General features: G+C 45.1%; 1 protein-coding gene and 1 long non-coding RNA gene across 3 annotated transcripts in view; both read left to right on the top strand.

Moving 5' to 3' along the window:
• Positions 1 to 12,653: 12,653 nt before the first annotated feature.
• The window catches only part of Jazf1 (JAZF zinc finger 1), a 300,560-nt gene continuing 291,771 nt past the window's right edge, over positions 12,654 to 21,442 (top strand). The window contains exon 1 of one of the 2 annotated variants that reach the window (NM_173406.3): positions 12,654 to 12,825. In NM_173406.3, the coding sequence (NP_775582.2) occupies positions 12,711 to 12,825 (115 nt within the window). In that variant the 5' untranslated portion in view covers positions 12,654 to 12,710. The remainder of the gene's footprint in view (positions 12,826 to 21,442) is intronic. The other variant, XM_006505943.4, reaches the window with a different exon arrangement.
• Positions 13,283 to 21,189, top strand: Gm33097. Its single transcript, XR_377680.3, has 2 exons — positions 13,283 to 19,622; positions 19,716 to 21,189. It is a non-coding gene; the product is annotated as a predicted gene, 33097 (long non-coding RNA).

Below are 21,442 nucleotides of genomic sequence, written 5' to 3'. Positions count from 1 at the left end.
ACCAACTCTGAAAGCTGCTGGCCCTCACTCCAAGGATGGAGACATGACAGGTGATGTGGGAACTGGGGAGGTAAGAGCTGAGTGTGCTTGAATCTGTTCTTCAGGCAGAATTGTTTGGCTTTAGGAAATGAGCACTTATATGAGACCAAGTAAACCTTTCATGCCTAACAAACTGCCTGTTAACTAAGCCCTGGGCGTAAGGGATTGTTGACGACTGAAATGCAGTTTTAAGACACAATGAACAAACAAACAAAAAATTAGCTTGTAGTTGTTGGAAACACACTATGAAGGTCTCTGTGCCCAAAGATGTTCAGGAAAACCAGAAATATTAAGCATACAGGATTATCCTCTCAAAGGAATGGATTTACACCCAGAAAGCTGGAATTTGAAGATGACTAACAGCCCAGTGATCGTTGGTCCAGGCCATATCAAGCTTCTACATCCAGAACATTTAGTGACCTAAATGACCCTTACAACTAGGGGTTCCCTGAGTTCCCACAACCAGGGCCAGAGATACCTGACAGTCTAAATGACCCTTACATTATCTGTAAGGCCAGTGGCTTCCCCAAGCTCCCACAACCAGGACCAGAGGTGGTTAATACTCCAAATAACCTCTGTACTAACTGAATGACTAAGACCAGGCTAGATCCTTCCTTAGGCCCATAAGCTAGTACAGGTAGAATCTATCTTCTTGGAAGAAATGACATGCACCCTGAGTTGAGTTTCTATGTAACTTTGCTTCTCTGTGCACTGGGAATTATACTTTACCAGGAAACTTTTTCATAACTATACTGTTTAGTGTTTTATTTTGTTTTTAATAAACCACCTGGTGTCAGACTCCCTGAAAGTCTTGATTTAGGTTGACAGTGTCAATCTGAACTGAATTTTCAATCTTACCTCTTCACATTTTCCCTGCTTACCATGATCCCCTCCAGGGTCCCCTTCATGAAATAAAAGAAATTATACTAAATCTTATTGCTGGTTTCACTCCTATCTTAACATGTGTCTTGTGTTGAAAACTGTTCCTACCATCTCCCATATTTCCCCATCACACACACATAGATATACACACACATAGATACACACACAGACAAACAGACACACACACACAGAGACACACACAATTTCCTGTTCTTTCCCATCTCTTACAATATTAGCTACTTTTCTCCTAGCTGTGACAGATTACCTGACAGAAGAAACTTAACAGGGGAAAGATTTATTTTGACCCAATGTTTCAGAGGGATTTCAGCCGATCATCGTAAGACATGGTGAGAGGAGACTGTCCATGATAGTAGGAGACTGAGGTGCAAGCTTCCCACATCTTGGCTAATTAGGAAGCAGAAAGCTCAGGCTTGAACCAGAAGCAGGGTATACACATTGATGCCCCATGACCCACTTCCACCAGATAGGCCTCACAGCCTTCAAAACCCCAAGGACCAAGTAAGTCCTCCAAATGTAAGTCTGTGGGAGATGTTTTAGATTCAAACCCTAACATCCCCTTAGGAGTTCTGGAGGTATACCTATGTCGTGAAGGCCAGGTTAAGAATAGCAGGTACTCAGGGTCTTAGATTTACTCCCATTATTTAAAAGAACTTAAGATAATTTAAGTATTTTTCCCCTTAATCATCACCTTACGTTGCTATGGCTTTTTCTTATGCTTTTGCGCATGCATCTGCATTGTGTGTGGAGGTGCTGAGCATGCTTCCTTTATGTGGTGTCTTTTCCTAGCAACAATCTTTTCACTTACTGTTTGTAAGCTGCTCTGCCCTGGTAAGACCAGAGTCCTTGTTTATGAGGCCGTGGGGAAAGTAAGGGCCTGATGATAGGAACTGAATTGAGTCATTCCTTCTTGGGAAAGAGCTCAACACGGATATAGCCATGTTCTTCACCGATAAACATCCATTCACAGCTTTCCCCATAACAGAGCCTTCCCTTGACCAGGATGCGCAACATGTATGCACCTCCTCCAACAGGCTATGAGCTCAGCAGAAAGAGGAGACTCAAATGAGTTCCTGCCAGAGAGATCCCTGAGCACTGATCCCATTCTATCCCACACATGCTCTATAAGCCTGTATGCTCTGTATTGTTATGGATGAATTTTTTCAGACCCCCATACCACTGGCTTTTCTCACACAAAGAGCCACTGACACCTGTGGCCACCAAGGCTGTTGGTGGACTCCAGGTAGTAATTGGTGTCCCAAGTCTGGTACCTCAGAGCTTTCTCAACTCTGCATAAATTATGCCAAGCCAGCTTTGACCCCAGGCAGAAGTCCTCTGGTTCTTCAAGTATCTGCCAGTACTTACTGGACTGTGTGCTTCCTTGTGCAAGCCAGAAAAGAAGCCCCTGCCTTGATAACTCCTAAACAAAAGCTCTCAGCTGAACTTAACCTCTGGCTGTGTGCCACCCCTGAAACAATCATTTTGGCAGCAAGACTCCGTCTGGCTGTGGTGCTGAAGCCCTAAGCCCTAGTCAAACAAGACAAAAACAAGCAAACAAATAGGACTTCTTCACGCTTCCCACAGAATGGGGAGGACTCTCTGCTGCTCCACCCCTCACAAGGATCCAAACTGCTTATCCCAGAAAGGATGCTCACAAGCAACTTCATGACCTCATGGTGTCTCATAAATAGCACAGAAGCTAGTTGAACCCCCAAACTTCTCTCCTAGATCATACAGTTCGGCCTCCCTGCTATCGCTGTCGATGACAACTGCCCTCTCCTCCAAGAAAAGCAGGACAATGTGATCAAAAGAGATGAGCATGGCGCAGCACCTGTGGCATCGGATTCCAAGACAGAATCTCAGTATCTCATCTTTGGCCTGCATTCTCTTTCCAGTATTCTCAAAGCAGCATATCATTTTATGCCTGGGAGCTGGGTAGGAGTTGTCCTATCCAATTTGCAGATAAAGAAGTCTCAGAGACACAGTGACTTGCCCAAGAGGCTTGCAAGCAATGGAGCTTATGTTAGGACCCAGATCTTTTCAATGCTGACCTTTTCTGGGAGAAGCTCTGCTTTGATTGGCCTTTTGGACCCATGTGTAGAATAAGAAAGCTAAGCTGCGAACTTGATTGTGGTTTGAAGGGATGAGAAACCAAGTGTTGCATGAAGAAATTCTTCTGCTGCAGGATTACGAAAGAGAGAAGGTCCTCCCAACCTCACTTGTGATCCATTTTTCTGTTATGTTTCCCCTGGTATCTTTATCTGGCATCACTTTCTCAAACACAATAGCAAGCACTTACCATACCTTGGCCGCACTCAAGAAGAAATAAGGAATCTTAGAAAGGAGAGATTAGGAATAAGAGGGAGGGGAGGCTGCTGTATAGGAGTGGAGAAGGGGGCGAAGGAACATGCTGGGAAAAGAAACTACATGTGACTAGGCTCTGACACCAAAGACTCCCGTAACTTAAAATGGTAGATTATTCCACAGTGTTAAAGAGAAGGTATGCACTTTCAGTGTTGTGTGACAAACTACATATTCAAAGACTGCAAAGCACAAACCCAATAAGTGAAAGGTTTGTCACTTCTTTTAAAGTGTAGATGGGGACCACCTGGGCAGGAGAAAAATATTATCTTCTGCGATACTCATTTTAGATCAGTGGTTCTCACCCATCATAATGCTGAGGCCCTTTAATATAGTATCTCATGTTGTGGTCACACAACTATAAAATTATTGTCCTTGCAACTTCATAGCTGTAATTTTGCTGCTGTTGTAAACCGTGATGTAAATAATTGTGTTTTCTGATGTTCTTAGGTGACCCCGAGAAAGGGTCATTTGATCCCCCAAAGGGGTCAAGACCCAAAAGGTTGAGAACCTCTATTTTTGATATTAGTCTTCTTGTAGATTCTGTTTAATGAAATCTTTCCCACAGTTCTGGCCTGCAACAAGGAGTACTGCCAGCCCACCAAAGCCTTGCCGTTCTTACTATTCCTTTGGATATGGCTGTCACTGAAGCAGCCCTGGTATCACCGTGGCCATCTGGTTGAGAACAAAGGGTCCTTTACGATTACTTGCACAAGGAATTAGATTGCATCTAATCTCTGGGTGATGAAAAGTTGAGAAATAATGACTCTGGATCCTCACAGGCGGTTGAGGTGATAAGAATGGTCTGAGTCATGGGAGGGCTGAGAAGCACTGCAATCTGTGTGTGTGTGTGTGTGTGTGTGTGTGTGTGTGTGTGTGTGAATGAGTCAATGTGGCCTGAAGGCTGGACTTTGAATTTCAAATGCCCCGCAATGCTCTTGTTCTGAATGCTTCGTCCTAAGCTAGTGGCACTATTTTTGGAGGGTTCTGGAAACTTGGAAAGGTGGAGCTTAGTTTGGGGAAGTCGTCATTGGAGGCAGGAATAGGTCACGGGGTGCATTATCCTTGCCCACTCCATGTTTCCCTCTGCTTCCTGGTCCTCTCCATCATGGGAACAGACTCTGCCACAGGCTCTCATCCTGATCAGAATGGCTCTGCCATAGATTCCCCGCCATCTTGAGCCAAACCTTCTGAAACCATTGGCCAAAATAAACATTTCCTTAAGTTTTTATGTCAAGTAATTTTTGTGATAGCAACAAGGAAAGTAATCAATATACCATATGTTAAGGAGACCCCCTCCTCAGTCCTTACCATTCATATCACATACATGTGTATCCACGTACCTCCTGTCTCATCGTGTCTCCTGTCTGCTCCTTGTCACTTATCTCAAACTTCTGAGTTTGAGCTCTATAAACTAAGCAAAGACAATAGAAGAAAAAAAAAGAAGACTCATTTATCTCAGCAAACATATAATGGAATAAAATTATAGGAAAATAAATTTAAGTGTAAGATCAAGGGGTGGAGAATTCTTCCTGGAGAAATTACTGGAATCTGATTTGTTTTCTGGAACATAAAAGTAGTTCCCACATAAGTTGACCATGGAAATAAGGGATCAAGTTGCAGGGCCCTTCAAGATGGAATTCAGTAAGATTGCTTGTTCTGTGACTCCGAGAGCTAAAACTGAAACAGAATATATATGAATATGGCAAACAATTGACTAAAAACCAAATTATTACAATTATAGGATAGGAGATCAAGACAAAAGCAAAAGGGTCTCCTTTCTCAGTGATGGGCAACACCTGTTTCCCACCACATCCCAAACTATAACAGGAAGGTACCGAGTGAAGGTTGGATCAAGCAGGGGAAGAGCAAAGGAAAGGAATTCCCTTAAAGTCTTGCTTCTTTATAAACCTTAGTTTTAAATAAGGCGTTTGTATCAGTTTTCTGTTACTGTAGCAAAATGCCTGAGATAAGTCAACTTAGAAAGAAAAAAGTTTATTTTTAACTCATAGATTTAAACTCATAGATTTTTAACAGCAGTGTTAGGCTTGCCTGGTGTGTCTGGGCCTGTGATGAAACTACACATCATAGTGTAGAGGAATCTGTCTGCTCATGGAAGCCAGGCAGCAAAGAGAGGAGAAGAAATGTAGTCAGGGTTCCAATGATCTGCACAGCTCCTATAATCTTAATTCCATTAGTTTCCACCACCTAAAGATTCTAGCATCACCTGCTGATACTATTGGCTGGGGACTTAACATGTGGGCTTTGGAGAGCCATTTGAAATTCAAACTACAATAGCTAGACTAGGAAACAAGTTTGGCAACAAGGGACAAAGCCTCAGGCCCTGATAGAGTCACAGCCTCTATAGCATTGGTACCCAATCCTGGTCCTTTGCAGCACCTTCTACACGCATTTAGCAAGGTAGTATGCTTTTGGGCACTCTGCTATGGGGAGAGATGAATAAATGTCTGTAAATCACATGAGCATGGTCCTTTCTACACAAAGAGCCCAACTTCTCTCCAGATTTGAGGAACGAGAAGGACTATCCTTTACAACCCACAGATTCAAGTATGGATAGTAAGTAAATTTTGGACTCAGAGCAAACTGAGTCAAAAATCCTAGTGGCAGAAGTTAATGGCTTTGGGGTTTCAGCAAGTTACCTTCTTGTTTTCCCTCTCACCTTTAGTTTAGGCATATTTTATTTGTTGACCTTCCAGAATTCAAAAAGCTGCTGTATGTTAAAACTCTTAATACCATGAGCTGGGAACCAGTGCCCAGCACAATAGCAAACACACTCGGTGAAGGGTGGTGACAGTTATTTAAAATAGCACCACAATGAGCTTGGCTATTTGTGAAAGAGAACGGTAGCCTCGTCAGTGTCTAACAGGGCAGCTAGTGTCAGAGCTCGTGTCATGGCTGAACGCCTCTCTGCTTATCATTGTCCAGCTGAATAGCTTTGTCTGCATCAGCAGAGACTGGGAAACAAGTGGTACCAAAACAAAGGAGAGGAATATTTCCTACGGCCATTATGAGCACAGCACAGTGATTGGGACTAGATCTTACAAAGGTCTTGCCAAAGGTTGGTTTGTGATCATGGTTAGGAATTTCTGTTTTAATCTATTCAACATTAACAATGACTAAGGGCCACCTTTCACTGATGGTGTCTAGGAGAAGAACATTAACAAACTGTTGGAAGGTTCAAGCCCTGGAAACCGAAATCTCTGTGCACTGCCTTATCACAGTCCCAAACTGTACCTACACCACGTGCAGGCACGATGGTGGATCCCTCTTTGCTCAAAGAGGCATGGCGTTCTGCTTTGCTTTCTGTTGCTTTGATAAACACCATGACCAAAACTTGGGGGAGGAAAGTGTTCATTTCATCTTACATTTTACAGTCCATCGGCAGGAACAGGAACGGGGGACAGGAACCACGGAGGAACACTGCTTAGTAGCTAGCTCAGTTACCTTTCTTATATAGTTCAGACCCACTTACCAAAGAATGGTACCGCCCACAGTGGGCGGTGCCCTCCTACATCAATTAACAATTAAAACTAACTGCCTCACTGACATGGCCACAAGTCAATTGAGGGTCCCTCTTCTCAGGTACCTACAGGTTTGTATCAAGTTGACAGCTGAAGCTAACTTTGACACATGGTCAAGGACAGTGACCTCCAAGGTTCAAGGCTTTTCTTTAGGAGGTTAGCAGGTAAATGGATAAAGTTAAAAGGCCTCTAAGCTCTGGGTTAAACAAAAGTCAACTTTTAAAAATGTCTGGTTTATTTTTAGCATATGTATCATATTTGAAAACCACATCTGTATGTCATTTATAAATAAAATGTAAATATTTATAAGAGGCTGGTTCAAGTTTTCACAGTTCAGAGGAGGAGTCTGGCAAGTTGGCACAAGACTGGGTAAAGGTGCCTACTGCCTGACAACCTGAGTTCAATTTTCAGGACTTACAAAGTAGAAGGCAAGAACCAACCTGAAAACTGTCCTCTGATTTCCATATGTGCTCTCTGACTCGTGCCTATCCACATACATATTACACACATACAAAACAGATACTCATGCATTTTTATAAACATTAAAATCACAGACACACTAACACTTCATGTTTATTGTAGCACCATTCACAATAGCCAAGGTATAGAACCAGCTGAGATGTCCCTCTACAGATGAATAAACATCGAAAATGTGATGCATATACACACACAGGGGTTTTACTCAGCCATAAAGAAAAATGAAAGCATGGCATTGGGAGGGAGACAAGGGGAACTGGAGAGAATCATGCTAAGTGAAATAAGCCAGACCCAGAAAGACGAATAATGTATGTTCCCTCTCAAATGCCGATAATGCAGAATCTAAATATACACATGCAAATCATAAAACATATATATGCATGCATACAGAGAGAAGGAGGAGGAAGAGGGGGAGGAAGAGGAAGAGGAGGACTAGGAAAGGAAGAATGGCTCCAGGAGGCAATGGGGTAGGGAGGGTACAAGGTGGGAAGAAAGACATACATTCCATGGTTTCTCCTATAGGTGAATAACTATGAACTCTCAATGATACACTAACTAAAACGTAACTGGTTTAAAAAAAGAGAAAGTACTGCTCTTATAAAAAAAGAACTTTTGGTCTAGAAAAGTAAGGTCACTAAACCAGCATCGAGGATGCAAGAGGACTCTGCAGGGACACAGATGATTAGCACCCACCTCAACAAGGGAAGGAAGGGGATATCCTGGAGGCTTCTTGGAGGAGGTGACAGGCTGGCTTAGTTTAGTGGACTTGGAAGCGGGGGTGGGGAGTGGGGGAGGGGGGAGGGGCTGGGGGTTGAGGGAATAGACTAACCAGGTTGTACAACTAAGGCAAGCTAGCCTATCTGAACAAGTGAGTAAAGTTGGAAAACTGTGATAATTTGGTTCATCTTAAGCTGTCAGCAACTCTGGGGAAACCTCAGGCAGTAAGGCTGGGAGGCTCCCGCCGAAGTGGGTTATCAAAGTCACTGAAGAAGCAGCCAATTCAGAGAGTGAAGGTATGGCTAAGAGAGCCAAGCCTGGGAGATGGGATCATGGAGCTGTGTGTCTGACTTGGTCCTCTAGTTCAGTCTCCTACTAACACCTGCCCAAGGTCTGGAAGGAACAGATAGCAACAGCAGGCTGGTGGGACCTCAGAAACTCAGGACAAAGACAGCTCTGGAAGCCACTGAGAGGATAATAGTCATCCACCATGCATTGCTGGGAGATCATCAATAACATGGACACAGGTTTGGGCAAAAGGGCTATGCAGCCTTGGAAAAGCATTCATGCCGTACTGTATACTTCATAGCCATCAAAAGCAACAGAACTCATCACTGGAAGGAGGGGTGATAAGCAGATGCCACAGCAGCCAGGGGGACAGTACATGGGCTCGGTCACATCACCCACAGACAGACTCATAGGACTGATGTAAGAGGAGCTTGTAAAGCCCCTGGCACTGTACATGTCCTTCTCAAATTGCAGCCCCTCACATCTTGCCATGAAGACTTCCAGGATTCACAAATCCTGGGTCTGCCCTTCATGCAGTTCCCTAGTGGTGTGCTGGACTAAGACATGTCATTGGAATGAAATAGCAATTGCTTGACAGCTCTTGTGAACCTGATTTTAAAAATCCGGCTGCACCGGCCTGAGGAGCAGTGATGGCTCCCTTCAAACTGGTGGCAGAGTTCACCCAGACGGTTAAATCAGAACTGCAGCAGTTGGCTGGGGATTTATTAATTCCATTCTGGAGAGGTCTGGGGAGAAGCTGGCGATGGATGCCATTACCGTGTGTATATAGAGTAAGTAGAGCAGAAGCAGCCAGGTGAAGCTCACGAAGAATGCTCACTTGTGTAACCCAGGAGAGAATCTTTCTTAGGGTAAAGCCAACCCTCACTATGTAGATAGGCCCGGGGAACCAACCAAGAACAATTCACCTAGTTTTTACTGCAGTTGTAGGGATCAAACTCATGGTCTAGCTATGTTAGGCAAGGTCAGATTAGTTTCGGAGCTGGAAAAAGATCAATTTGACAAACTGTTGCATAAGCGGGCAACAAGAGTGCAGAACAGTAACAGTGCTCTGTGGAAGAAGGCAGAGCCTAAGGAAAACATGCCATCTCTGACAGAAGGGCTGCTATTGGTGAAAGTGCAGCCTTAGTTCTTAAGAGCTGGAAAGAGGGACGCATCAGACCTCGGTAGAGGTGGCTGCAGACTTCCCAGAGCTGCTGAAGATCTCACAACTCATTCATCCTTCAAAGTAGTGGGGGTAAAAGGAATGCCCCTAAGTCACCAAGAAGGCAGTAGTGAGTAAACCTGAAAAGCACTTCCTGGAGGCCTGTATATGGCTGTCCCCTTGACAGCACTGACACAGGTCCACATTGGGCACAGGAAATGCATGCTTTGATTGTCTGGGTATCTTGAAATCCTTGTGTGGAAATCAGACAACGGCATAACAGACCTTCTGCTGGCTTTCAGGTGTTTCCACGAAACCACCGTGTTCCCACCTCCCTGGCAGCTGCCCATCCTGAGGGCCCTGGCATAGTAAGATGTAGGAGACTCTTATCTGTAATGTCACTTAGTTGCAAGTCATTGGAGTGCCACCTTTACCCTATGGCATTACTCTACACCCTATGTTGAGTAGACATACTGACCCAGAGAGGTACAGTGCTCCAGGGAGAGGCTAGCAGTTTTCCAAAAAAAAAAAAAAAAAAAAAAAAAAAGGATCTCGGAGGCAGGGAATTCGTGTAGTTCATGGCCACTCTCTTATCTGACTCTTTGGTTCTCTTGCCACCCTGCCCTTTTGAGACAGCTTCACTCCCCCAAGTGAGACAGATAAATGTTTTCTCAAAACAGAAGTGTACCAGTCTCTTGGAAGCCACAGGATGAAGTGCTTGGTTTACATGGTTTTTATAGCCTAGATATAGACTTTATCTAAAAGTACAAACGTGCAACAAACATTTTAAAACGTAATAGAGCACAAGTAAAGTATTCACTGCAAAGCGTTTATTTTTCATTTGTTTGCTGTGGTTACCCTGTGGTTTGTCCCTGTCAATTGCTGCTTTGGTGTGTATACAAAACCAGTAGACTTGAAGATGTAAATGATGATGATTTTAAAACACCGAAAAGAGAAAAGAAGTGTGCCAATTAAAAGAGCAGGATGCCAACTAAGCAAGCCCCAATTCTATGCTGAGTTGTAGTAATATACTGATTTTTTCCCCACAAAATGTAATGGTTTGACACACAAAATAATTTGAACTCTTTGAAAATTATAATTCATTTTTATAGTTACTTTGCTTCTTCACATTAAAAATAATCAATATGCTCAATTTGGCTGACCAGGCTTTTACTTTGGCAGGCACACTTTGTAATAGTAGAGGGTAGGGACTGAAGGTAGCCAAGAGGTATGTACTAATAGCTCCCAGCCCCCTTCCTTCCTCCTTTCCCTTACACTCTCCTGGCCTTTCCATGGAGGAGTTCTCTTGCTTGAGCCACCTCTGGGCCTCCTACACTCTCTGCAGTTGATAACTCCACATAGAGAGTCATTCCTCCTGAGAACAGAATTGTCACCTCAAGGCTCGGGGCACTCCCCCAGCTGCTGCAGAGTTGGGGTGCCTAGCATCTCTAAGGAGGCTGATCTGGCATCATTCTTGGCTGGAGTTTTCTCATTGCATTTCCATGTCACTGGGCGTGAAGTCTATCTGCCAGATATCCTGCTTGCTCTCAGCTAACGGCCTTCCTCCCTGTCTGGGCAGCAGGGCACACTGCACAGTTGCCAAAATTCTAATTCACGGTGGAGAATTCTACCTCCTGCTCTTTAGACCCTTGTCTGGCCCCAGCTTCCAGCCTAGCGGGTCCCTGGCTCATTATCAAGCCCTTGGGTGCCCTTCCCCCATCCTCACTTGGTCCCAGGAAATTATTTCTGGCAACAAACTGAACTTTAATGACCTGCTGCCCCAACCATACTCAACTCAACTCTCCCCTTGGCAAATTTGTCACCTTGTAGGCTCAAAGAAGCGACAGACCAGACAAAAATGTCGATGGGTGAGAGAACTCAGCCTCAGCCTTTGTGACTGGGAGATTGTGAAAATTTTCTCCGGTGACAGAAATACTGCATATGTCTGCATTTACATTTACACGAAGTGCCCTAACAATCCTAATATTAGAGATAACACAAGTGGTATATGCAGTTTAAAAAGACAGGGTTGTTATTTTTCTAGGTATATGCACCAGCGGGTAAATGAAATTGTTCTAAAGACAAATGCTAAATTCAGAATGCATGAATAAATTTTTTAAAAATTACACCCTCGAATCATGCACATCTCCTGGTGCTTCTTGAACACCTGGAAGAAAATATACACCTTGTAGGTAAAATGTAACTGCAACTGCGGTTGGAGACCAGAAGAGAACTGGTTCTTAAGAGGCTATCTGGTCAACAGTATGGCTTAAATGCTCACAGGATGATATAATCCTAACTGATTGGTGAAATCTTCTTTTTAAGTGAAAATCGAATTTGCTTTGACTTTCATTTCCAAACCTCTACACTTGCCCCTTTCGTCTTTGGAGCAGCACTGCCAGACCTGAGCCACAACACGGGGTTCAGGAGGTGCGGGAATTTGGGGTAAAGAAATTGAGATTTTTGTTTTCTCAGAAGAATCAGGGAGAACAAACGTGATACATATGTAAAACACAGTCAAATGCACTTGACAACCAAGCGCTCTATTTTGAAATTTAAATAAAGCTAAGATTTTTCTTCTGGCCTAGGGGGAAAGCTTCATTAAAATCAATTAGTTCCTACTAACCTCCAGAGAATACGGACTTTTTAATTTTTTTTTTTAAATGAGAAAGTTTAAAGAACAAGGTGCACACAATTACCTTTCCTGGGTCCCTAGTGAATACCATCGTCACACCTAGACAGGTGGCCAAGTGCAAACAAATGTCCCTAAGAGGGCTGGGTAACTCCCTGAGTGCTCCTCTGGGGTGAAAAGCATGTGTAATTAATAGATGTGTATCTATTAAGAATGTAGCGCGCATAACCAAGGGAGGCTCCAAGCGGACTGCAGGCACCTCACAGGGCGAAAGGGCAGGCCCAGGGACGTAAAGTTGGAGGCGGGAGCTGCCAGGTGAGGCCTGGGTCGCGGAGGTTGGGGCCCGCACAGCTGCAGGCGCGCGCCTGCTCCCTCCTCCCAGCCGCCGAGTCCTCCCCGCCCCCTCCCCCGAGCTCCCGCCGCCTCCCGCTGCCTCCCGGAGGCTCGGCGCTGCGCTCCACCTCGCGCCCCCTCTCCTCCGTCCCGGGCTCGCGCTGCCCTCCCCGCGCCTGCCCCCTCCCCGGCCCCTCCCTCCGCCTCCGCGCGCGCGGCGCTCGCAGAGCCGACTCCGGGGGGCTCTCGATGTAGCACCATGACAGGCATCGCCGCCGCCTCCTTCTTCTCCAACACCTGCCGCTTCGGGGGCTGCGGACTCCACTTCCCCACGCTGGCCGACCTCATCGAGCACATCGAGGACAACCACATCGGTGAGGCCCGGGTGGGCGGGGGTCGGGCGGCGGGCGAGCCCCGGGGTGGCGCGGGCCGGGCGCCCGAGAAGGTGCGGGCGTGGAGGGCCGCGGGGCGCGGGGATGGCCGGCCGCAGGGTGAGGGCGGGCGCGGGCCGCGGGGGGCGGGTGCCGCACGCCGCTTCCGCCCGGCCCGAGCTGTCAGGCTGGCGGGAGCCGGGGAGGCGCCGCGGCGGCAGCCATTCCGCTTCCTCCCCCGCCTGCGTCCTGTCAGCGCCGGTTGCTAGGTGTGGCGCGGCGGGAGGGGGCCGCGGCGGCGGCGGCGGCGGGCGCGGGGCGCGGGGCGCTGCGTGCTCTGAGCGGCGCGGGCGCGGGGCCCGGCCTGGCGCGGCGGCTGCGGTTCGGGCGGCTGCGGGCCGCGCCCATCCCTGGCCGGAGCGCCCCGAGGCCCCGGTAGCAGAGGGGAGCCCGCGGGCGGCGGGCGGGCGTGTCGCGGCGCCCGCGTTGCGGCTAGGCCGGAGGTGCGCCGGTCCCCGCGGGGCCTGCGCGGCGCGGGCGCGGGGACGCGGGGGAGGGGCGCCCCGCGGGGCCGGTTGTGTCTCCCGGGACCCAGGGACCTCCTAAGTCCTGCGCCCCACGGAAGTCCTTGCATCACATTTGCACGCTCATCCCCACCCCTGCGGAGGGAGATGGGTCTGGTGCTTCTGGCTCAGAAGACCCAGCCACCTGCAGAAGGTGTGGCCGCTCCCCGGAGTGGCCTGGTGGGTGAAGAGGGCAGCCGGTTCCCTGGGTGAGGCTACCTGTGAATTGCTTCGAGAAGACCAAATGAATGACATGGATTCGACCATGTGGATGCAGCTCACGTTTCTGCAAAGTTGAGAGAGTAAATCACGACTGCTGTGCATTTATGCACGAATAAAATGAGGCAGAGCCTCATGCCCCTTTGCTTTGTAGAATGCTTTCTCCTTGCACACAGTGGGCGCTTAATACGCGCTAAGTGCCAGTTTAGAGCGGGATTTGCTGGGCCATCCAGAATGGGAGCTAATCATGGAAACTGTCTGCAGAATGCCTTTGAAAACAGAAATCTGATGAGTAATTGTCAAGCTTTGAAATTTTTCAAAGTTTCAAAGTATCTCCTTAATAGTTTTCCCCATGTCTTCTGATAAAGGTGAGGTAAAGAACCTATGCTCTCAAGTATTGGTGGTCTGAAAAGCGGTTTAATAGAGTAGCAAAGCTGCTGAATCATATCGTGACTGAGTAGTCATAGCTAAAAGTGCTCCAGGTATAAAGTTTCTCATCATGGCTTAAACTGTAGTGATGCAGTTTCAAGACGAGTTTTCCCAGTTCCTCACTGGACTCCCCTTACTTATTAAACTAAACAGAAATGATAACAGAAAACAGTTATCCCAAGTTCCATCCATTTCATCAGTTAATTTATGTAAGTTGAATGAGTAATACTTTTATCTGGTTAACTTTCTTAACTTGGGACTACCTGCTGATTGAAAGATAATTTAGTTTTAACATGAATTAAACACAATTATTTCTTACGAGTTAACTTGGAGCCAGATGATTTAGACTAGCATTGGTAAATCATAAGCCTCTTATTTTGAGTTGGCAAAGTTTTCCCAGTATTGTGCAGCTATCTTTAAAGAGGGTCAAGGGTTTATGAATTTTCTAAAGCTAAACTTTTAAGTGATGATATCTTACTCCCAAAGGTCTAATTATTTTCTTTCAATGGTGAGAGGATTGAAAAAGAAGTTTAAATTGTTTTGGCAAGGCTAACAGTTATTATACTTGGGAAATAGTTGTTCCAGCAAAGTTTTTGAAAAATAGATGTTAAAATGAACAAACACTTGAACCCAAAGCTTGAAGAGGCTGACTGGAACTGCTGTGTGCCTCAGATGAGAAGAGGCCTTCACAGGACAGCGGGCCATGCAGAAAGAGATAGGATTGGAGCTCATGAAGAAGAACGTTTGGCCTAGCTGGTGCTGTATAAATACACTTTAGATAAAGAAGCAAGAGTCAACATACAGAAGTACTCATGAAAGCTCTACATTTTATTATTTATTGTCATTTGCTCTACACGTGATATACGATAAGCTCTATACATGAGATAATGAGGGGTTTTGTTTGTTTGTTTGTTTGTTTTTTTGTAAATGGTTGGTTCACTGATTTAATGTTTTAATCAGCTAGTGGCCCCATTAAAGATTCATGAAGAGACCTAAGATGTATATGTTATTTTAGTTTTATTCAAGGGTCTTATTTAGTATCTTATATATCTGTAAGAGGGTTAGACTCCTTTTGAATTGTTACCATTTAATCTCTAGTCAAAAGCACTGACAGACTTTTCAAAATCCGTAGTTTTCATTATTACTATTGTTTATCACTCAGATTACCCACGTTAAGTTGTGAGTGGCAGTCTTTCTCATATATATATATATAGATAGATTTATGTGTATGTGTATGTACGTATATGTATATATGTGTATGTATGTATAGATTTATGTATGTGTATGTATATATGTGTATGTACATATATACACACATACACACACACACACACACACACACACACACACACACACATATATATATGCGCTTACATGGCTGCATTTTCATGTGTATGGTGATTCTGATTATTGGGCTTGTAGCGTCACCTTCAAAACACCAGTTTTACCCTGCGCTTCCAGCCACAGCTCTTGCTTTTACTCTTTTCCATTTCTCGTAAGGAACAAGGAACTGTGGCTTCAAAGACAAAATAAATCTGCTTTCACTAGTCTTTTTCTTAAGCAGCATTTTTCCTCCTTCAAGATGCTTCTTAAAGACACACGTTCTTCTGATTTGCTCTTTGCTTTTTTTCCTTTCATTTCTGTTTGTTTGGTACTGGAGCTAGGTCCTGTCTCCGTAAACACCCCAAGTATTCTAAGCCCAAGCCTGCCCCACTCACTCACTCACTCACATGCTGGGTAACTGTGAAGTGCTACCCTCTCCACTCCCCACTGTCTACACAGAGGCCTGGTGCTGTTTCCTGGAGACCAGAGAAGCTTCTCCTGGTGAGTGGATGCTCGAGTTGGTAGAAACACTCTTTGTGTGACCGTCATAAATAGGTGAGGTTAAACTGGTGACAAGGGAGCTTGGAAACACAGAGAACACTAAATTCAGCAAGAAGGTCATGCCCCAGACTTGTGCATGAACAGTGTATCACTGCTGTGGAATCTTACACTGTATCACTGCTGTGAAACCTTTTGGCTTTGGGACTCAGAAAGCAATTGTGGCCATTAGCTGGTATCATCTTTGGGTGCATATGTGAAATTACACCTGGATTTTGAATTTATTTATGTAATAGCCTAGCACTTGCTTTTTGCCAATATTCTAAATATTTTGGGGTTCTTTTGTTTGTTTGTTTTTGTGAAGGAAAACAAAACACCAGAGTTTGGGGTATCTTAAATGCTAATGAAAGAAGATGAATAACAATTTAAGTAAATGAAGGAGTGTTGAAAGGTAGTTAATGATACAGAAGTTAGAATAAGGTACAGTAGATTTGGAGTAATGAATGTTAGGATTTTAAATAAATGGTCAGGATAGTCCCTAGAAGCTAACACAAGGGTCACAATTTTGAGAGGTGACATGAGAGGGAGCAGGGAGATGGGATCATGCCTTTGGAAGAGAGACTCGGGAATCTGACCCAATTTTGTTCTTATAGTGGCGATGAACTAACATGTCCGATGAACTCAGAGAACTAACTTCCCCTGGATGGCAAGAGCACACCTTAGCTGTCACTTATTATGCAGGTTTCCATTTATGGGGCTAAAATCTTAGTCACAGGAAGTGGCTTTCCCTAAGCCAGGACGGGCATCTCTAGACCTAGAACATCACTGGAGTTGATATTTTTACCTATTTCCCTATAATCCACAGGTGCTTCATTTCATTGAGTAGGTATGTAAGCTATCAACTTAATAAAGCCAAAGCCTCTGAAAAGAAACGTGAGGGTAATTCCTATCAATAATGTAGATTCGCTTCCTGAGATGACTTAATAAATGTTATGGCTTGAATGAGGAAGGTCTCCCATAGGTTCATGGGCCTAGATAATAGGTCCTCAAATGGTAGTACAGCTAGTTATAGAAGGCCGTGTGACTTTTAAGAAGTAGAAGCCAGCTGGAGGAAGTAGGCCTTTGGGGAAAAGAAGGTCCTGGAGCCCTGCCCCACTTCCTGTCTGTGGTCTGCTTCTTGATTAGTGCTGCAGTGTGACCAGCTACCGCACACTTCTTGCCGCCATGCCAGACTGTACCTTATTTCTTGAGCCAAAAGAAATGTTCTTGTAAGTTCTTTTTGTCAGGTATTTTATGACAACAATAAGAGAAGTAACTTTGATTTTTAAAAAAAGTACTGAGAAGTGGGGCAGGTGCTATAATAAATTAGATTATAGAAGTCTTTGGAACTAGTTTATGGGAGTCATGTGGAAGACTGGACTAGAATAGAGGAACCTCACTACACCATAAACAGAGCTTAGTGGGTCATTCTGTTGGGAAGATCAAAATGCAGAGATAAATGTGGAGAGTAGAGGCCTAAGTCAGGAACAGGACTAGAGGACACTGGCATTACATTCTGGTAAAGAGTCTATCTTTATTCTGTTCATATCCTGAGAACTTAGACCGAATTCAAAAGTGATAGACTAATTTGTTTGGTAGAGTAAATTTCCAGGCAGGATAGCATTTAGGCTGTGCTATGGTTACTGCTCACTGTCCTTCGTCTAGGGTTACAATTAAAAAGAGCAACAAAATGGAGCAGGAGGACCTAAAGAAAATTCTAGTTTCCTGAGGCAAGGAGCAGGTTTAAGGTCGCAGACATGGCAGGTGCTGAAAAAAACTCTTGTAGTTATTTAAGGAGATGAACACAGTTAAAGAAACTTCCCATTCTGCACTGGCACAACTGGGATGGTACCAAGGACAAGCTCCCACCTAGTAAAGGCTCCATCTAATGAAAATCAGATTTATTAGAAGGGAGGGTGCCTGAGCTGAGAGTGCTACCGAAGTGCATCCCTGCCTGATGACAACTGTTTTTCTGCCTGGAAAACGGTTTTGCAGATTCAGCAACCAACAAACACAGAGCCACTCTAGCTTTGATCCAGAGGGCCCAGGCTACATCTCAAGATGACAGCAGAACCTGGCAGTGACCTCCAAATTGCCGATAGTAAAGGCTTAAAGATGTAAGAGTAAGGGGCTTGGGGAGGAGGGCTGTCCTATAGGCTTTTGCCAAGATTCTAGAAGGCTGCTAACTCCAGGCAATGTGTGGAAGAATTGGCTTCCCTGTACTGAGGCCTGAGAGGCCATTGCATGAATTGGGAAAATGAAGTTGAAGTTGCAGTGAAAACCCCCCAGCCCCCAGTGTGCTAAAACTTTCAGGACCATAGAGTATTGCTGAGGAAGGACTCAGGTGGCACAGCTGGCCAGGGCTTCCGAGGCTCTTGGAGTCCAGGTGATTCATTCTATCATGGATGTCAAATGCCAGGTATGGAGCTGCAGAACTTGGTGGTTTTCCTGTTAGCTTTTGGTCTTGCATTGGTCTAATTTTTCCTTACTGTGCCCTACTTCCTCCCTTTTGGAATGGAAGCCCTTATGCCATTGTGTGCATTATGTGTTGGAAGTATGTATCTGATTTTTAGATATCATGGGCTTAGAGTTAAGGATAATTGCCCCTAGTCTCAGAAGAGACTTTGGGATTTGGAACAGTGTTGGGAGGGTTTTTTTTTTTAGGTTTATTTTTATTTGTGTGTGTGTGTGTGTGTGTGTGTGTGTAAATACCACATGTTTGCAGGTTCCCAGGTCACAAGAGAAGAGAGTGTCAGGAGTGATAGTGACGTCTGACGTGCCTGCTGGGTCTTCTGGAAAGGCGGCACGTTACCCATATCTGCTGAGCCGTCTCTCCGGCTCCTCCCCACTTTTCAGTTAGTGCTCCTGCTTGTTCATCATTTACAATGCGTTGTCGCCTGTGTGTTTGCTGGGAACTCAACCAGGGCCTCAAGCTCCATCCCCAACCCCCTGGTGGGGTATGTGCAGTTTTCATTTTGTGTTGACCATGACTCTGTGGGGAATGGGACAGACTGAAATATTACGGTTTGGGTGTGAACTCTTTCCTTAGCCCCTGTTAGTCCTCACAAGGCCCCAGAACCTTTAGGATGTGGTGCTTTGCCGAAGAAAGTGGGTCACAAAGAGCGGCCTTGAGGTCTTACAGTCCAGTGCCCTTTCCAGTCTGCTTCTTGTTTGCTGATGTGACCAGCCACCTTATACTCTTGCCACCATGCCTTCTTCACCATGATAAGTAAGGGCTCCTCAAACTGGCAGCCCTTAAACCCCTTTCCCCGGACAGACGTTGCTTCTAGTCAGGTATTTGATTTATTTAATGAATGCAGTAAGGTCTTGCAGTATCAAAGCAGCATTACAGTGGAGTAGAAAGCTGGACAGTGTGTGTAGGCCTTTAGCCAGCCCTACTTCACAGCTAAGTAAAACGAAGCACAAAGGCATAACTTCACTGTGCTTTCATGGCTGGTAAGTATGAGTTATGATTTTCATTCTGATAGATATGCAAAGCTGGGTCTGAGAAATGGGGTTGCACTCTTCCTGTGTCCCTTCCATGCACAGCTGGTCTGTTTCCCTAGAATGTAGCTGAACTGGAAGCAGCATAGCGAGTCCGGCATGCTTGAGACTGGTCATACACCTCTGCAGCTTGTCACCTTCGGACTGTGGACAGGCCACTTATGTGTACTGTGTCTTTTCTATAAGTAAAGATAACAATAGCATCTTCTCATGAAGATTATATAGGTAAAAGATACATCTACACTATTAACTTATCTACATCATTAAGTTTATTCCATTTGTGTATTTGTTAAATAAATATGTTTGTAACCCTAACAGGGTAGCCTGCATAGAGGCTAACAACAGAGTTGTGTCCATCTACCCTCAGTGCTGTTTGATTACTTCAGTGATGATGTGAGTCTCCAGGACACCCTGAAGAGATGTCCTGTGCTCTGTGCTGCAGCCTTTGGCCACAGTTACTTCTGTGTGGCCAGAAGTACTTCAGATCCTGGCAAAGGCCTTAGCCACTGTGGACCAGGAAAGTGGTGTCAAGGCCAGTGGCTAAGAACATGGCTTTTCCCTTGGCCTGAACATGTCTGAAAAGACCAGCACTGGAAAGAGGCACTGTGCCTGGGACCTGTGGGCACCTTCCCCTAAGGAGTTTTGCTGTAGGGAGAAGGGATGGATGAATGGGATGGATATTAATAAATGAAAGGCTTGTTGCTGCCTTCCTGCTTTCTCTGCACCCCGTGGCTTGGCAGCAAGATCTGTGCTACTCCTTGCCTTCCCAAGAAGGCTTTGGGTACAGAGCTGAAAGATTTGAAACATGTACCTTCTCACAGGCACACAACCATAGCTGCTATAATAGCCCCCAAGTCTAACTGCATCACAAAACAGTCTTCAGTATTTTCTCCACCTGTTCGTTTCTCCTGTAGAGTCAAATCAGCCTGTATGAAACATCCCTACTGAACATGTTTAGAAAACTTCACCGTTATTTGTTTGCTTTCCTTTAGTGTACACGGTTCTGACATGTAACTGAAGTATCTGCTTACAACAAAACGGTGGACAAGTCTCCATAGTTCGTAGAAGATGGTTTTCTTTAGAGTTCCTGTATTCTATAGATATCACTCATGTAGACAGTTCTAGAAATACAAGCTGACAGCTGTTTTCAGAGAATTCAAGTCTTACCATTGGTGACAGGGAGGAAGCCTCAAGGCTGAAGCAGGTTGGTGACACTCAGAGGGGCTTTCCAGGGACTGTCTGGAAACCATTGCCTTCTGTTTAGACCAGTATCCGAGGCAGAGGCACTGCTCCCAACCCTTGAGAAAAGATCCTCCTTCCTCCCTCACCTTTGTTCTCTGCCTTCTCCCTCTGCCATTGACCCTTGGCTCTCTACCTTCAGATTTTGATGGTGTGACTATGACTATGCTAGCTATCGAAGACGTGCTTTCTGAGTTACACATATTCATCTTATTTCACGATCATCTAATAGACAGTATGTTTGTTCACACTGAGTTGGGTAAAGTGCTGACCCTCAAATATGTATTATGGAATCTGAAAATCAGAACTACCAATGTCAGAAATTTATGTATGGTTTTCAAAATTCCTTTCATTTTACACTCTAAATCAGAGTTGGAAGAAAATTGCATTTTCTTGGGTCCAATGAGATGACTTGGTAAGTTAAAACCCTTGCTATAGAAACCTGAGGATCTGAGGTCAATATCCAATCTTTTTTCCCTCATTTTGTAACTAGGGCTAACTTGCAGTATGGACTAGGGCTGGTTTAGAACTCAGATATTCACCTGCCTCAGTCTCCCTGGAACGGGATTAAAGGTGGGTGCTACCACTCCTAGGCCTGGGGTTGGTACCCAGAAGCCACATGATAGAAGGACAAAACTGAAAGTTGTCCTCTGAGCTACACATGTGCACTGTGGCATGTATATGCTTGCATTCAAACACCATACACATACATACACACTCACACACTTCACAGGTGCATACACATACATGCATGTATGCACCACACACACTTATATACTCTACAGACACACAAACACACATCACAC

The sequence above is a fragment of the Mus musculus genome, chromosome 6 (assembly GCF_000001635.26).
Source record: "Mus musculus strain C57BL/6J chromosome 6, GRCm38.p6 C57BL/6J".
Classification (NCBI taxonomy): domain Eukaryota; kingdom Metazoa; phylum Chordata; class Mammalia; order Rodentia; family Muridae; genus Mus; species Mus musculus.
This window is presented reverse-complemented; position numbering and strand designations above follow the sequence as displayed.